The sequence below is a fragment of the Gymnoscopelus microlampas genome (assembly GCF_963454915.1).
Source record: "Gymnoscopelus microlampas genome assembly, chromosome: 2".
Classification (NCBI taxonomy): domain Eukaryota; kingdom Metazoa; phylum Chordata; class Actinopteri; order Myctophiformes; family Myctophidae; genus Gymnoscopelus; species Gymnoscopelus microlampas.
In genome coordinates, this window is record NC_139939.1 from 51,954,037 (window position 1) to 51,970,658 (window position 16,622).

General features: G+C 41.1%; 2 protein-coding genes across 3 annotated transcripts; one reads left to right on the forward strand and one right to left on the reverse strand.

The window, feature by feature from the left end:
- Positions 1 to 4,660: 4,660 nt before the first annotated feature.
- gpank1 (G patch domain and ankyrin repeats 1) lies at positions 4,661 to 15,037 on the reverse strand. Of its 2 annotated transcripts, none has more exons than XM_084078851.1 (6): positions 14,952 to 15,037; positions 13,431 to 13,710; positions 12,054 to 12,379; positions 9,115 to 9,256; positions 8,398 to 8,473; positions 4,661 to 6,602 (listed from the first exon to the last, which is right to left on the reverse strand). In XM_084078851.1, exons 2-6 carry the CDS (start codon positions 13,681 to 13,683, stop codon positions 6,131 to 6,133), a joined length of 1,269 nt encoding a protein of 422 aa, XP_083934977.1. In that variant the 5' UTR covers positions 13,684 to 13,710; positions 14,952 to 15,037; the 3' UTR covers positions 4,661 to 6,130. The 2 variants fall into 2 exon arrangements, with proteins under 2 accessions (XP_083934977.1, XP_083934976.1); XM_084078850.1 differs by having other exon boundaries at positions 13,431 to 13,713; positions 14,952 to 15,035.
- On the forward strand, positions 10,579 to 11,368 carry LOC311060628 (EKC/KEOPS complex subunit TP53RK-like; the record flags this gene model as incomplete). The annotated part of the gene is made up of 1 exon (XM_084078870.1): positions 10,579 to 11,368. The coding sequence occupies exon 1, from the start codon at positions 10,619 to 10,621 to the stop codon at positions 11,366 to 11,368; it is 750 nt and encodes a 249-aa protein (XP_083934996.1). The 5' UTR covers positions 10,579 to 10,618.
- Positions 15,038 to 16,622: the final 1,585 nt, after the last annotated feature.

The window sequence follows — 16,622 nt, forward strand, 5'->3', positions numbered from 1 at the left end:
TCGAATAGTGAAAGAATTAGTTTAAGAATGATTAGCCATTGTTGCCAGAATCTGGAGAGATGTTCTTGATATTCGTAATTAAGCTGCCAAAAACAATTCTCATTATTTCCCCCATATTTCTAAACCTAGTGCCATAGACCTCAGTGATATTCTCAAGCTCCACTCACCTATAGGGGTTCCACCAAGATTATCAAAAGCTATCACATCAAAAAGCACAACCGTCCTGTCACTCTGGCCCTCAATGTCCTGTAGTCAGTGACAAAAGCAAATCCAGCACTATTTAGTGAGAATAATTTTTAACTTCTATAATGGACAAAAGATCAATTACAGGACTAAAAGAATGAGTACATTGGGAGATGATTATTACCTTGGCCTCCACAGTAAATTTGTAGTTTTTGACTAGATTGTAGTTCAAAGGTTTCTTCAAAATGATAGCTCCTGCATTGTTCACTATGAAGTATGGTGTACCTGGAGGCTAATGAAAGGTAAAAGAAACAGATTATTTTGGCGTTATTCTTGGGTAGGGTATAGGTAAAATATATAGGTTTAAATATAGGTAACATTATATAGCAAATGTTTTTTAAAAGCAATAATCTGTGCCAGTGTAGTTTGCACCACTCACCACAATAGAATATGACAGTGTGTTGTATTCTGGAGAGATGTCTGCATCCTTGGCTACTACTCTCAGAACCTCAGAATCCACAGACAATATCTGAAAGAGGAAGACTTGATTGACAGCAGATTCTTAACAATTACCTGGTTCAACACAGCATGACTCAGACATAATGAATGTCTTGTATTGACCTCATCTTCTGTTGGAAATTGAAAACACATACAGTATCTTCAAGAAATCTTCCACATCCCCTTCATTATAAAAGTAATCATATTGGGGCGCCAATAGCCTAGTGCAGGGGTGGGCAAATTTGTAGATGGTGAGGGCCACAAAATTTCCACACTCATTCTGGGGGGCCGCATTGTTTATCGGCAGGGGGGGTAACATATCATTCAAGTTACATTATTTATATATAATTATGGCAAACTAGGAGCTTATGCACACAGAATTCTGCAATCAGTTTCTGGTTGGGTTCCTGCAGTGACTTACCTCAGATAACTCTTTGTTATACATCTTTTGTTCAAAAATGGGACTGTTGTCATTATCGTCATCCAGTTTCAGGTTTCGAGTGTTGAGAACCTACGGGGTAATTGTATTCTTTTGTATTATTATTATTATTATTATTATTATTATTATTATTATTGGATTCATTGTTTGTATTCTGACTGAAATGTGTATTGTCATACAGTAAAGCTTTGCTGTCTCACTCACCCCATTTTGACACACAACAGCATAATACAGAAATCCTTTAGACTGCAAGAAGAGAAAAGGTTTAAGTTAAGTGCACAAGTTTAAGTGTCTTTTTTCTTTTTTACTGTCTAATTTGAGGTAGAATTGAGGTAGACTCACTTCTTCTCCTAGTTTGTCAACATCCAGCGGCTTCCTACTCTGAACAATAGCACTCGTATCTCCAAGGGTGAAATTCAGTTCCAGGAAGCTGACATGATCTGGGAACGCGTAGGCTACGAGCGTCACACTGGTGCCTTCTGGGATCCCATTAACCACCTCGACTGCTCCTGGATTATCATGGAAATGTAATGTTAATGTATTATAAAATGTGAATTAAGATTGTGAAGATTTATGTTTCCTAAATTCTCTATTTGCAAATAAACAGATGGTTTAGGTGGGTTCATTCGGCATGACAGTCTTATATGAAAGTCTTCCCAGAATGAAACCATTTAAATTGGCATGTACTGTGTTTCCACAAGATTTCAATTATTTACTTTACCTGTGTATTCCTCCATCACTCTCCCCACAAATCCAGATGATCCAGCCGTACAGTTTATGTCTGAAGTGCCTTTAAAACAGAGAGAGAAAACAGCATAAATGTTAAATGTCTTCTTGATTTTAATAACCCAATGCTGTCATCGCCAACTGGGATGGGACCAACTTTTGGGATTTGGGAGAATATATGATTTTGAACAAAATGTTAGTTGTTCAAAATCACAGGGTCAGCATGACTTTAATTTGTGTTTTAATATAATTACAATTATTACCGTATGTCGTATGTGTAAAAGAAAGAGAAAAAAAAGAAAGAAAGAAAAGCGGAACGAGGCACAAACCCGTTTAAACAGCAAAAAACAGGCAAGCTCTGTTTTTTTTAAGGCATTTATCCACTTTTGTTTTGTTTGACCTTTCAAGGACGCTCAAGGTCAAAGGTCATGCCACCAAATAAAAAAACAAATAGCGTGTGACTTCATATAGGTTGATAATAGTAAACATATCTAACTTTATTTTAAACCATTAATTGTGTTTGATTTAATTGCCTGCATGGATAACTCAGTGTGTTTGCCAGTACATTGGACATTGACCTGGAGCTTATTACATTTATGGACATATAATATAACCGTTAGAGACACTGTGACAGAGACTGAAAAACTGTAGTAAGAAGTTAGGAACAGTACAATAATATGGTAGTAGTGAAGTTAAATAATAGAAACCATGGAATCAACCAAAGCTGTTGGTGGGAAGGTACTGCACCAACCACCTGTCAAACACTAATTGGTTTTGATTGTTGCTGCTAAGTTTTTCCACTTTGACAACTATTACATTTCTGAAATGCTATTTTTGTGATCAAATAGTGAAAGTATTAGTTTTAGAATGATTAGCCATTGTTCCCAAAATCTGGAGAGAAGTCCTTGATAATTATTTGAAAATTAAGTTGCCAAAATGATTCTCATTATTTTCCCCATACACCTAAGGGATATTATCTTCCCTACTCCACTCACCTATAGCGGTTCCACTAACACCACTCATACACATGAAGGCTGTGAGATAAATCCAAGTCAGGTTAACCGTGTCCATATTTGCAGGCCCCCCAGTGTCCCTGCTGGAGGGCATGTCTTTCAAATCCACCAGACAGACTGCAATGATTTCAAGCTATCAAACTAACCAAATAACTCACCTGACCTACGTCATTTTATAACAGGCTATTAATAATAATGATACACTTTGTTTATTAAGAGCTACACAGATACAGAGGTGGGTCCAAGGAGCAATAATAACACAAGTCTCACACACAGTACATTCACTATGTCAGGGGCCCAAAGTTGTGTTTCTCTCGAAGAAAAACAGATGTGTTGTTAACCACTTGAACCCTAGCGTTCGTGGAAATAGACGATCTTTGATGTGTTTTGAGCTTGTAGATCCAGCCTGGAAACCAGATGAATCTGCCAGAGCTAAAAACAAAATTGACCTCATATATTAGTCTGGCCATGCCAGGCTATTGTAGATCAGCTATTTTTAGCGAAGAAATTTGGTCTTGTAGCTTATAGAGTCCTCCATGGGTACCAGACTCCGGTCAACTAATTAAATATAATATGGTTGTGGTTAAAATCAGTGGTTGTCAGGAGGTTGTTGTTAAACAAGTGTTTTTTTTCTCAGATAATCTTTGTTTATAGGATGTTTATACAAGTTGTGGAACTGATTGACCGTGGAAATATGACCACAGTCTTTGACACGTTATAATATGGACCCATCACCATCAGTGAAATAATTAGTTTAAGAATGATTAGCCATTGTTGCCAGAATCTGGAGAGATGTTCTTGATATTCGTAATTAAAGGGGCTACACCATGAATTTAAAAAAAAATATTATATATAAATATTGCCCCCTAATACGTTGCAAACAGGTTGTAAGCCTAAAAAACATCCAGATATTTTTTTCTCACAATCTGACTGTCTGTCATTCCAAGCTTTTTCAGCTGCAATACCAAAACGTCCTATTGGGCAGGGGGGAGCTACTGAGCAATTCTGTCTGGCCATCGTCAATGCAAAAGCTGTGCAAGTGACATCACTTGCACAGCCATTCTGAAATGGCCTGTTCAGACACGCCCATTCAGGAAATCCATGAAATGAGCATGAATGACTGAATGTTAAAAAAAAAAAATGTTTTGGGTACAAGAGACACTGGGGAGCCCAAAAAATACTAAAAACCTAAAAAAAAATGAAATTCATGGTGTAGCCCCTTTAAGCTGCCAAAAATAATTCTCATTATTTCCCCCATATTTCTAAACCTAGTGCCATAGACCTCAGTGATATTCTCAAGCTCCACTCACCTATAGGGGTTCCACCAAGATTATCAAAAGCTATCACATCAAAAAGCACAACCGTCCTGTCACTCTGGCCCTCAATGTCCTGTAGTCAGTGACAAAAGCAAATCCAGCACTATTTAGTGAGAATATTTTTTAACTTCTATAATGGACAAAAGATCAATTACAGGACTAAAAGAATGAGTACATTGGGAGATGATTATTACCTTGGCCTCCACAGTAAATTTGTAGTTTTTGACTAGATTATAGTTCAAAGGTTTCTTCAAAATGATAGCTCCTGCATTGTTCACTATGAAGTATGGTGTACCTGGAGGCTAATGAAAGGTAAAAGAAACAGATTATTTTGTTGTTAAACAAGTGTTTTTTTTCTCAGATAATCTTTGTTTATAGGATGTTTATACAAGTTGTGGAACTGATTGACCGTGGAAATATGACCACAGTCTTTGACACGTTATAATATGGACCCATCACCATTCTAAATATACAGTATACTAATAACCGGCAACAGTTCATGTGATTTTATAACCCTCTTATTCAGTTTACAGAAACATCTTCTGATGCACAAACTTGGATGGACACATCCTCAGTGTTGTTTCCTCAGGCCACTAGTTTACTGTACATATTTTTCTATTTGATTTCTAACTGTTTATTTGTTTGTCATTAAATGTTTCGATGAATTGAGCACAAGGATAACTTACTTGGTTGATAACACAGAGCAAACACAAACAGATAATAAAGCTTACGAATCAATCGATGTCAACTTGTTTAGTCAATGCAACATCTTAATAAGAGCCATGACACATTCATCTATTTTGAGGTAGGGTGGATTGGAGTCAAATCAAAGTCTGTAATAAACATACCCGTTGTGTGAAAAAGACCTAGAAAAAATAGAAAACACTCATTCACAGAACAGAGGCCACATATCCACACAATACCCTTTACAGTATTGTATGTCTTACCACAATGGAAACAAACTCCTAGGGCGTTTTGTGTTATCCTTTTAGCATATTCCTTTTGACTGTACTGCCTGTACTGTTAATAAAGTATTCTATCAATCAAACACATCCTGACAACCTTTATTTGCCCTGGGGTGAAAAGGACTAGCACTACGGATAAACATGCCAGTAGCAGCTGATCAATCAGTGCAAGAGCCACCGCGAGTAGGGATGGGACAATAATCGTTATCGTTTATCGTGATAAAAAACACTCACAATAGTTGTGAATTTTTGAATTGATTGTGAATACATTTTAATGTATCATGAAATTGTCCTCCGTCATACACTAGGATGAATTAGCTTTTGTTGAGCTGCAAATTCAGTCCCGCCCACCCGCCTATACTTGATAAAACAGAAAGAGTGCATTTGGTACACTCTCATTTCACTCTACACAAATCGATTCGCCAAAAATAGCATATCTACAGGCTCACAACGTGTTGCGCTTGCAGATCGCTTATTTGTGGCGAATGTTCCCCCTAGAATAGGGATGCTGGGGGTTCAAGTGGTTCACAAAATGGCATTTTAAGTTTTACGTATATTTTGATTATCACGATAATATCGTTAATCGCAATGTCATTTTCATATCGTCCTATCCCTAACTGCGAACGACCTCACTGCTGAAAGAACTCCAGACATGTCAAACATGGACACGCCCGCCATGGTTGCAACATTGATCAAATGTGTCAAAAAGAAAAGACTGTGGGTAATGTGATCAACAACATTAGCGCCTGGGCATTTGTAGTAGCCCACGGCAACCAACCTCGAGCCCCGGCTGAAATACGCTGGCCCTTGGACGAACCACCCCAGTCCCAGACAACAATGAACGCTCAGGTAATAATCTGCATTACTATGTGATTATGGCCGAGTGATTATGCAGCCAGTATATCTTTCTATGAGATGCGTTCCAACCAAGTTCAGCAGACACGCACACAGAGTCATGTGTAGTAGTAGAGTCATTCTGGAAGGCGGACGTCAAACGATGTGAAACGAGTTACGAAAATCTCTCTCCCAGCATTTCTCTCTCTCCTCCTCTCTCCTGGCGACTCCTTTCCTCTTTCCCGTGTCACCCCCCTTCCTCCGATGCTCTCTGTCGTCGGGCAGGACCTTTTTGACCGCCTTGGGGTCCTTGGCCGGGAAGTGGGTGACCTTGGCTCTTTTGGCCGGCCCGTAGCCGAGTCCTTTGTGGTCCCTCTTCAGCACGGTGGGCACGGGCTGCCTGGGCCCCTCCCCCTCGGGCCCCAGGCCCGCGGTGGGGTTCCAGCCGCAGCGCAGCATCATCTTGTAGCTGGCGCTGGAGGCCGGGAGGCAGTACTGGGGGGTGGGGGGAGGCCGCCGCAGGTTGAACTGGTGCAGCGTGGAGGAGAGGTGAGAGGCCAGGCTGCAGCTGTACTGGACCCCACACACCTCACAGCGCTGCTGGGGGGGCTGCTGGTGATGGGACCTCCTGAAGGAGCAAAGAGCAGCATGTTTAAACCAGTGGTGGAAGAACTCCAAGTAAAAGTCCTGTATTGAATTTTTTACTCGAGTAAAAGTACAAAAGTACTGGCATCAAAATGTACTTACAGTTACAATACCAAGTTAAAAGTACTAAGATTTTTTTTAAAGTTGTCAAACTTTTTATAAGTAGCAGATTCACAAGCTCACAACGCGACCAAATCCCTTCGACAAAAATAGCTGATCTACAAGCTCACAAAGTGCGTAGATCGGCTATTTTCGGCAAAAGTTTCTCCAGAATAGGGATGCTTGTGACGATAGCCATAAGCGTCTTGGACAGCTCGGAGTGACATGGTCATGGACATCCGTCTACGAGCTGATAAACGTCGTCTGGCAAGTATACAAAATGATTGGCTGCACTGTGACTGTTGCTACGACCATAGTCACCCGTTATAACAGCTCACAAGTAAAAAATAAAAAGAAGGTCATTGGTTGTTTTTTTTACTGGTGTCATGTATTATCAGCTCCCTTTGGAGAACTGCCAACTCATGTTGTCCTCTTCTGCCAAGACAAGTCTGGGTCAACCTTTGCCACCTTTCTTGTGTTTTCTGTTGCCCGGCTATTAACCTGGCGTCTATTTACTGTTCAGTGCACAATACACATATCCGGTCATGAGCCCGCCTGTTTGTGGTCACTTTCACACAAATACATGCACGCACGCACGCACACACACACACACACACACACACACACACACACACACACACACACACACACACACACACACACACACACACACACACACACACACACACACACACACACACACACACACACACACACACACACACACACACACACACACACACACACACAGTTAGCTTCTGTATCCGCTACAGACCGGATGCGCAAACCAAAGCAAATTGGTCCCAGTCTATCCAGACATACAGTACATCGACTGACGTAGTTCATAAGTTCGATTTTGAGGTACTTTTACTTTACTGGAATATTTCCAATGTTCAATACTTTTACTCCACTACATCTCTGAGGAAAATATTGTACTTTTACTCCACTACAATTATTTGATAGTTTTAGTTACTAGTTACTTGCAGATATGAATTATTATATTATAAAACATATAAAACATTAACCACTTTAGCCCCATTTTATACATAGGCTATTTGAAAATAGCCGATCTACAAGTTCACAATGCGCCGCATCGCGACGCGTTGTGAGCTTGTAGATTGGCTATTTTCAAACATTTTAGTACTTTTACTTTTGGTACTTTAATTATATTTAGATGCCAATACTTTTGTACTTTTATTCAAGTAACATTTTGAACACAAACCTTTTACTTGTAACCGAGTATTTTTATATTGTGGCACTTTTGCTACTTTTACTTAAGTAACATATCTGAGTAATTCTTCCACCACTGGTCACAGCCATACACACAGTATGACATGTCATGAGGGTATAAGACAGCCAAAGCAGTGCCATGGCATGTGCACACACACATTAACACATTGATTGCCTAGATCGAGCTAACTCGATTTTAGCAACAACAAAAAATAATAATAATAATACATTTTGACCCAAAGACCAAGGAGATATGATTTTTCGAAGATCTAGACTCCCATCACACTTCATTGTTAATTTAAACTTAAAAATTCTGTATCTCGGCTCCTGAGTACTTTTTTTTTTGTCTCTCTAAGCATAAAACTGCAAAAAATCTGAAAAAAATCTGGCAGTGAATGTGTTAAGAGGATGCATCAAACAGTAGACAGAGGTGTTCAGGTGCTGCTCACCTGGCATCAGGTTGTGTGTCCTGCTGTGGGCTTCTCCCATAGCTCTCCAACTCCTCCAGCACCCCCTGGTGGCCTGCTGGAGAGGGACATGAAAATAGAGGAGTTCCAGCTAAACAGTACAAACACAGTACAAAGATCACAGTTTTCCACATTTGTACACTCAGTGTCAATTTAATTCAGAGAGTGCACAGCATTACCAAAATGGACCCTGGTTGTATTTGTACTCTCTCCGAGTTACGAATTCATAAATGAATACTGAGGATACTGAGGAAAATTTGGGAATATTGTTTTAACATTTTAACAACACAAATCTTGTATTGTACTAAATATTTTCAGATGGGGGTCCGTATACACGAATCCACGGAGCGATGCCCCGTAGGCAACCACTGCTGCGGTGTCAGATTCAGTCAGCTGCTGTCACTGACTGTTCACGTTACTCTTTTACCTGCTTTTTACTAACACTAACTTTACAAAGATGTACATAAAATCGGGACAAACCACCTACATCAGGTGCCAGTAGGGTAGTTTAATGGCTGCTCTGCTAGTGTCAACAGACACAGCAGCAGCTGACTGACACCGCGGCAATGGTTGCGCCACCTACAGGGCAGCGCTCCGTGGATTCGTGTATAGCCAAATACATATTAATTTGGGGGTTCTTGACCTTGACATGAAAAGGTTTGAGAAGCACTGGTGTAGTAGATAGATAGGGTGGTATACCTGCCACCGCCAGGTCCCTGGCATCCCTGCCCTTTGTGTCCACCACTCCCACCCAGGCCGCTCCTCTCTGCAGCAGCAGTCTGACTGCAGGCCTCTGGCCAGACCAGCTGGCACACATCACTGCTGTCCAGAAGAACGTGTCCTGAGGGGGGAAACACGCACGCACGCACACGCACACACACACACACACACACACACACGCACACGCACGCACACACACACACACACACGCACATGCACGCACGCACACACACACACATTAATTAAAATACATGAAATGTCTCATTTAACTGAACAGTAAAAGACACCTCACCTTACATTTCTCACACGTTTAGTTTTGTCCCAATTAAATGAATGCACAAATGTTGCAGAGAAAATCAGTGAAACAATTGTCAGCAACAGTTGTTTACATGTGTATGTTTACAGTGATACAAATGAAAGCAACACTGGTATCACTGATTTGCTCTCATGTCCATTCACTCCATCGGGCTAACTCTTTTACAGCAATGGCAGATCATGTAAACGAAGAATATTCATATAATATTCAATAATCTGTTGCCAAAACCAATGTATATGGAATTAGTTTAAATGTGCTCAGACATAATATGAACACGAAGCAGAATGCGGAAGTAATGCTTGTCAACCAATAGTTCCAAACACTACCCGTTTAGTTCCAGAAATGTAATCCTCGTAATGGGTGTTGATGAAGCACGCGCGATACATGAACTTCTAGTGTTTAATCTCTTATTCACACAACTTGTTCCGTCTCAGTGGCTCTGTGGCCTCACCACCTGATGAAGGTCTGAGAACTGAAACATGTTTTCTCTAATAACTGTTTTAAATGCAGCAATAGACAGTGTGTGGGTGTATTTTAATTTGCTCTGTTCAAGATTCTAGATTCAATACGTTTTTATCTGTCACAGACTTATAAAAAGGTACAAGCAGCGAAACGTTGTTGGGACTTTTTCCCAACAATCTGTGGGACTGTGTTCCCACAGATTGTGCTTGCTACATATAACGACAAATATGTTGACCACAATTTCCATGATGAAAGTCTGATGACGAAGCATTGTTTTTTATGGCGCAATCGTGTCTCTGTAGGAGGCAAGCGGTCTAGAAGAGTCTGCCAAATATAATGGTCATCATGCTGTGCCCCAGTAGGCCAAGGAAGTACCTCCAAACAGTATTTTCCACATCTGTTTCCAAATATTTCACTTTAAGTCAACGGCAGTTGGTTCGGGAAGAAAGGGAGTTGTATGTCATAGAGATACATCATAGGTGGCTGACGTCATAGATTGGCCGTATGAAGTCACATATCTACGTTAGGCCTGTCACAATTATTACATCATCATTTAATCGCAATTATTTGAGAAAATCGCAATTCTTCTTGCATAATGGTCATAATGCTCATGATGCCTCCTCCACAACAGTGAGTGGCAGTAATCACAGCAACTAGCGGCCGGCCCGGGGTAGAGTAACGAAGACGAGACAAACAGACACAAACATGGCCCAGGAGGAGAAATGTGATCTTCCTTTTCAGGGGAGGTTTCCCGAGTTCCGTAGTCAACTCGATTTGTTAAAACAAGGAGCTGAAGCTCGTGTGTACCGGGCCACGTTTCTGGGTAAGCCCACTATCGTGAAGGAAAGGTTCCGGAAGAAGTACCGCCACGCCGTCCTGGACGAGAAGCTGACCCACCGCAGGACGGCGCAGGAGGTGCGCTCCATACTGAGGTGCCGAAAAGCAGGTATTCCTGTGCCAGTTGTCTACTTTGTGGACTACACCACCCACAGCATCTTCTTGGAGGACATAGTGGGGTCCATTACGGTCAGAGACCACATTGCTTCCGCCCAACAACAACAACAGTCCCAGTCCCGACCAGAGCAGGACCTGGAGCGGTTGGCTAAAAGGGTTGGCCAGGTCCTGGCCAAAATGCACGATGAGGATGTCATCCATGGAGACCTCACAACCTCCAACATGCTGCTGAGGAGCAGCAGCAGTGTGGAGGAGGAGAACCAAGGGATTGACCTGGTGCTCATAGACTTTGGCCTGAGTTACATCTCTGCCCTGCCAGAGGACAAGGGGGTAGATTTATATGTGCTAGAGAAGGCCTTCCTAAGCACCCATCCCAACACGGAGACTCTGTTTGAGAAGCTGCTGAAGAGCTACACGGCCTCGTCCAAGAAGTCTCAAGCGGTCATCAACAAACTTGATGAGGTCAGGTTGAGAGGAAGGAAAAGGTCCATGGTGGGCTGAGATTGAGAACATGAGAACATACACTGAAGACATATTGTTCTCACACATTGTCCTTGCTTACTGTAAGTCGCTCTGGATTAAGAGCGTCTGCTAAATGCCTAAACTGTAAACTGATGCCAAAAATGAGAACAACTGTAGTGGAGGCATGTTTTAATCTATAATCTGCTCAAAACAATCCCTGATACTAATAGGCCCTTTGACAATATTGCCAAAACTGGAATTACAATTATATCCTTTAATAATTTCTTTATGAGAATTGAGGGACTGGAGGTTCAGTAGTAGGGAACATATTGCCTGAGTGGGGTCCGGGCACCCCCAGGGGTCCTTGGGGGGGTACCAGGGGGTCCCCAGCAAAATTAGTTAATATAGCTTCACAATCATTTTAACCAATATTTTATACCATGGCTATTCAAAAATAGCAGATCATAGCGTGGCACCGAGAGCTGCACTATGAGCTTGTAGATCTGCTATTTTTGAAAAATCCTGAAAATTTTTGCAAATCTTTAAATATACATATATTTTTAAAGCGAACATTTGTAACTCAAATCTTTGCTTCTGGGGGGGTCCCTGGAACAACATATTTTGAGATGGGGGTTCAAATACATATCATTTTGGGGGTCCTTGACATGAAAAACTTTGAGAACCACTGTATTTTACACAGACACACAGAGTGGTGAAACTCTACCTGGAAGTTGATGTCCGCCCCTCTAGAGAGCTGCTCCTTCAGCCCAGAGAGGTCTCCCTCCTGGGCACAACGCAGCAGCTTGAGCCCCTGGAGCTCCATGGTGCTGGAGCTGACCACCCCCCTCTGTGGAGCATGAGTCCTCCTTTCTCTACTGCTCCTCCTCCTCCTCCTGCTCTCACTTGTCCCCCCTTCTCTCCTCCGGCTGCCTTCTCCATGACCTCCTCCTCCTTCATCTGTCCTTTCCACCTTAATGTGTCGCACGTTGCCTGACTGGACCTGCTGTCCTGGCTCCTCTCTTCCGTCACGTCTGCCTCCTTCTCCTAGCGCTGTAACCATTAAAAAACATTAAGTTGGCGATTAATTGTCATACAAATAATTGCGATTAACAATTGAATTGTGTTTTTGGCATTGGAACATGAATACAAAATATATTCATGTTTGGCCTTTTAGGCCAGTGGTTCTCAAACTTTTTCACGTCAAGGACCCCCAAGATGATATGTATTTGGCCGCGGACCCCCATCTCAAATATTTTGTTCCAGGGACCCCCAGAAGCAAAGATTTGAGCAACAAATGTTCGCTTAAAAAATATATATATATTCAAAGGTTTGCACAAATTTTCACGATTTTTCAAAAATAGCAGATCTACAAGCTCATAGCACGACACTCTGTGCCGCGCTATGAGCTTGTATATCTGCTATTTTTGAATAGCCAAAGTATAAAAGGTCATAATTATTGTGATGCTATATTAACACATTTTGCTGGGTACCCCCTGGAACCCCCTCAAGTACCCCTGGGGGTCCCCGGACCCCAGTTTGAGAACCAATGTTTTAGGCTTCGTAATCACAAATTGATATGACAAATAACTTAAATAGAAGTTATTTGTCACATCACTGACATTTACTAATTTTATACTTAAAAAAAAAATCATGAACAAAACTCCCGCACACAGCTCTTGCTCAGAAGCCTCTGCTTTTATTTACATTGACAGACGTTTCGGTCCCACTGGAACTTCATCAAGTAAGAGTGTCCAGTGGGACCGAAACGTCAATTTAAATAAAAGCAGAGGCTGCTGAGCAAGAGCAGTGTGGGGGAGTTTTTGTTCATGAAAATATTTCTTTCATGTTTGCTTCAGTTTTCATTGTTCAACGCACCTGCATCCGAATACTATAAAAATAAAAATAAAGTAGTGGAAATAGCTGATCTACAAGCTTACAATGCGTCACAAAGTGACGCATTGTAAGCTTGTAGATCAGCTATTCCTGCCATTTTTGGAAAATGTTTGAAAACATATGAACATGTTTCAACATGGAAACAATTATGACGATTATCCCTAATAATTGCGATTAGCCGATTATGTAATAATTGTAACAGGCCTACCTCCTCCTCCTCTCCCTTCTGCTTTTCTGTCTCCATCACGCCGTCTTCCTCCACCCTCCTCTCTGTGGTTCTTCCTCCTCCTCCTCCTCTCCTCCTCATCATCATCGACTCCTTTAGTCAGACTCTCGTAGAACCTCTTGGCCTCCGGTCCACTGAGGGGTGGGCTGCTCCCCGCTCTGGGGGTCTTCTCTGTGGTTCTGTTCCAGCAGAACTCCTCCTCTCTGGCAGGAGTGAAGTAGCCCCAAGCGTCCATCACAACAAGTACCTGCTGCTGCTGCTGCTGCTGATAAGAAAGAGATTGAGAAGACATTAAGACCTGGAACTGTGTCATTTTTAGATTTGAGCTAAAAAGCATTATTTTACACTTTGGGCTATTCAAAAATAGCAGATCTACAAGCTCATAGCGCGGCACCGAGTGCCGCGCTACGAGCTTGTAGATCTGCTATTTCGTGAAAATGTGTGCAAATCTTTGAATATATATATTTTTAAAGCGAACATTTTTAACTCAAATATTTGCTTCTGGGGGGACCCTGGAACAAAATATTTTGATGTGGGTCAGCGGCCAAATACATATCATTTTGGGGGTCCTTGACATGAAAAAGATTGAGCACCACTGATATAGAAACATACGTTTTTTCAGAATACTGTTGGGATTTAGGAGACATGTAGAATCGGCTCTTCAGGTCTCAATGGGTTAAAGTACAGGTAACTGTGTTCAGGGTTGACTGCTGGTGCGGTGGTCTCAAAAACATAAAGGAAAACTGGCAGAAAAAGACTCACTCTCTGCATAAACTATTAACCCATTCAATCTGGGAATGCATCTGTGTCATTTTAGATTTTAGCTATAACCATTATTTTATCCTTTGGGCTATTCAAAAATAGCAGATCTACAAGCAGCTTGTAGATCTGCTATTTTTTGAAAATTCTTGAACATTTGTGCAAATCTTTGAATATATATTTTTTTGGAAACAACATTTTTAACTCAAATCTTTGCTTCTGGGGGTCCCTGGAACAAAAACAAATCATGTCAAGGACCCTTCCCAAATGATTTTTTTTGGCAGCTGACCCCTATCAAAATATGTTGTTCCAGGGACTCTGAGATGTAGTGGAGTAGAAGTACAAGTATGGACAATTGGAAATATTCCAGTAAAGTAAAAGTACCTCAAAAAAGTACAGTACTTGAGTAAATGTACTCAGTTACTTTACACCACTGTTTTTGCATGCTATGTTGATGAATTGAATACATAGGACCACAATAGAAACAAGTCCCCAGGACTTGTTTTCTGTTATCCTTTTAGCCTAAATGTCTTACTGTACCTCTCTGTTTACATTTCTGACTAATAAAGCATTCACTCAATCAAATGACCAAACTAGCTCGGTTAGCACAGTTAGCTTAGCTTCCGAGGTTAAGTTCAGAATCAGGGTGTTGTTGCTGTTTTAAGATGATTAACACATTGTTTGCTTTACAGGAACGTAATTATAGGATCTGGACAATATTATGAATGTAAGTTATGAACTTACTGTGTGGAAACAACGATGTAACGATGTAATGAAAACAAAACACTGCTAGCTTAGAGATGAAATGTTGTTGTTTACACTTCTGCCGCTTCCGGTTAGAATTCTTTTTCTTCTTCTATTATTACATTTCCGGTAAACGCTGGATGCTACTGTGGCGCAGTGCTGCCGCCCACTGGTTCAAAGTGGTATATCACCAACGGTCTAGTGCGGTGGTTCTCAAACTTTTTCATGTCAAGGAGGACCCCCACATTGACACTGACTTATTAGCCCACGGACCCCCATTTGAAAAGATATGCCAAGGACCCCCATAAGAGAAGATTTTTACGGCTCTAGCAGTGATAGGCTACGGTCCCCCATTTAATGACATTTCTATCTCTGGGACCACAATTTATATTGTAAAATCAATGTTAATTTAACTCTCAGAGTTAAAGACCCATAAAGGTCCATTTGGTTCCTGTCCATCATTTAGCTGGGGACCCCCTGGAACCCCCTCAAGGACCACTAGTGGTCCCCGGACCACTGGTTGAGAACCACTGGTCTAGTGACTAGCCAGTCCTTGCCATGGCTACATGATGAGTGTTACGGCTGAACTTATTTGCACTTTCTCTATTTACAACCCGTACATCTACATAAACGTTCAAATTTAAAATATAAAGTAATAAACCCATGACCACGGATGTTACAATTCTGTTCGGGCTCTCATAAGTACCCGTATCTTTCATATTGTTCAATAAAAAAGTATTTAAATCCAACCGGTGGCCATTTTCTTTGAGTGTGTGTTCTCTTCGCTTTCAACTACGTGACCCTATCGGCTGGCAGGTATACTGCAGTCTGATACATTATAACTCTATAAAAAATGGCCGCCAATCGGATTAAAATATTTTTTGCCAGACCCAGAGGGTCGGCCTACATGAGGCTTTGTCTGTCCCTCTTTTGTCCCTCTTTTGTCCATATATGGGCATAAAAGGGACACAGACAGACACATACAGAGATCTCTTTTGTCCCTCTTTTGTCCCTCTTTTGTCCCTCTTTTCCTTCAACCACTAGGGGTCTGGCAGTACCAGGTCTCCTGGTCCTAGTTATTTAACAATATGGAAAATACGGGTACTTCTGAGGGATCGTACATAATAGTAACATATGTAGCCATGGGATAAGCACTTTATATTTGAAATCTAAATGTGTATGTAGATTTACAGGTCGTAAGAAGAAAGTTGAAGTTTCGTCATGACTGTCATGACTGTCACGATATGACAGACAGACAGACATGTTTCAGGGCTGAGTCAGTGCTAGACGGTGTCAGTGATCGAAGACTCACATGTTTTACATATTTAGTATCAATACTGCAATGTAGAAATACTCTGCTTACAAGTAAAATTACAGTATTCAAAATATTCCTAAAGTACCAAACTAAAAGTACTCATTGTGCAGAAGAATGTCCCATTTCCCAAGTTCAAAATGTATACAAATCTTTTGAAAATAGCAGATTTACAAGCTCACAATCGCGACGCATTGTGAGCTTGTAGATCTGCTATTTTCAAATAGCCAAAATATAGGGCTAAAGTGGTCAGTGTAACTAAAGTGGTAACTAAAGTTTTCTACTCATATTGCCTCTGAGATGTAGTGGAGTAAAAGTAAAAGTACTGAAAATTGGAAATACTGAAGAAGGTAAAAAAA

What these genes read in the sequence shown, in the direction of transcription:
- gpank1 (XM_084078851.1), bottom strand. Translation starts at nt 13,683, where the DNA reads ATGGACGCTTGGGGCTACTTCACTCCTGCCAGAGAGGAGGAGTTCTGC. An exon ending in GGGCGGACATCAACTTCCAG is followed by an intron (nt 9,257 to 12,053) that starts GTAGAGTTTCAC and finishes TTCCCCCCTCAG; the next exon opens with GACACGTTCTTCTGGACAGC. An exon ending in GACACACAACCTGATGCCAG is followed by an intron (nt 6,603 to 8,397) that starts GTGAGCAGCACC and finishes TTGCTCCTTCAG; the next exon opens with GAGGTCCCATCACCAGCAGC.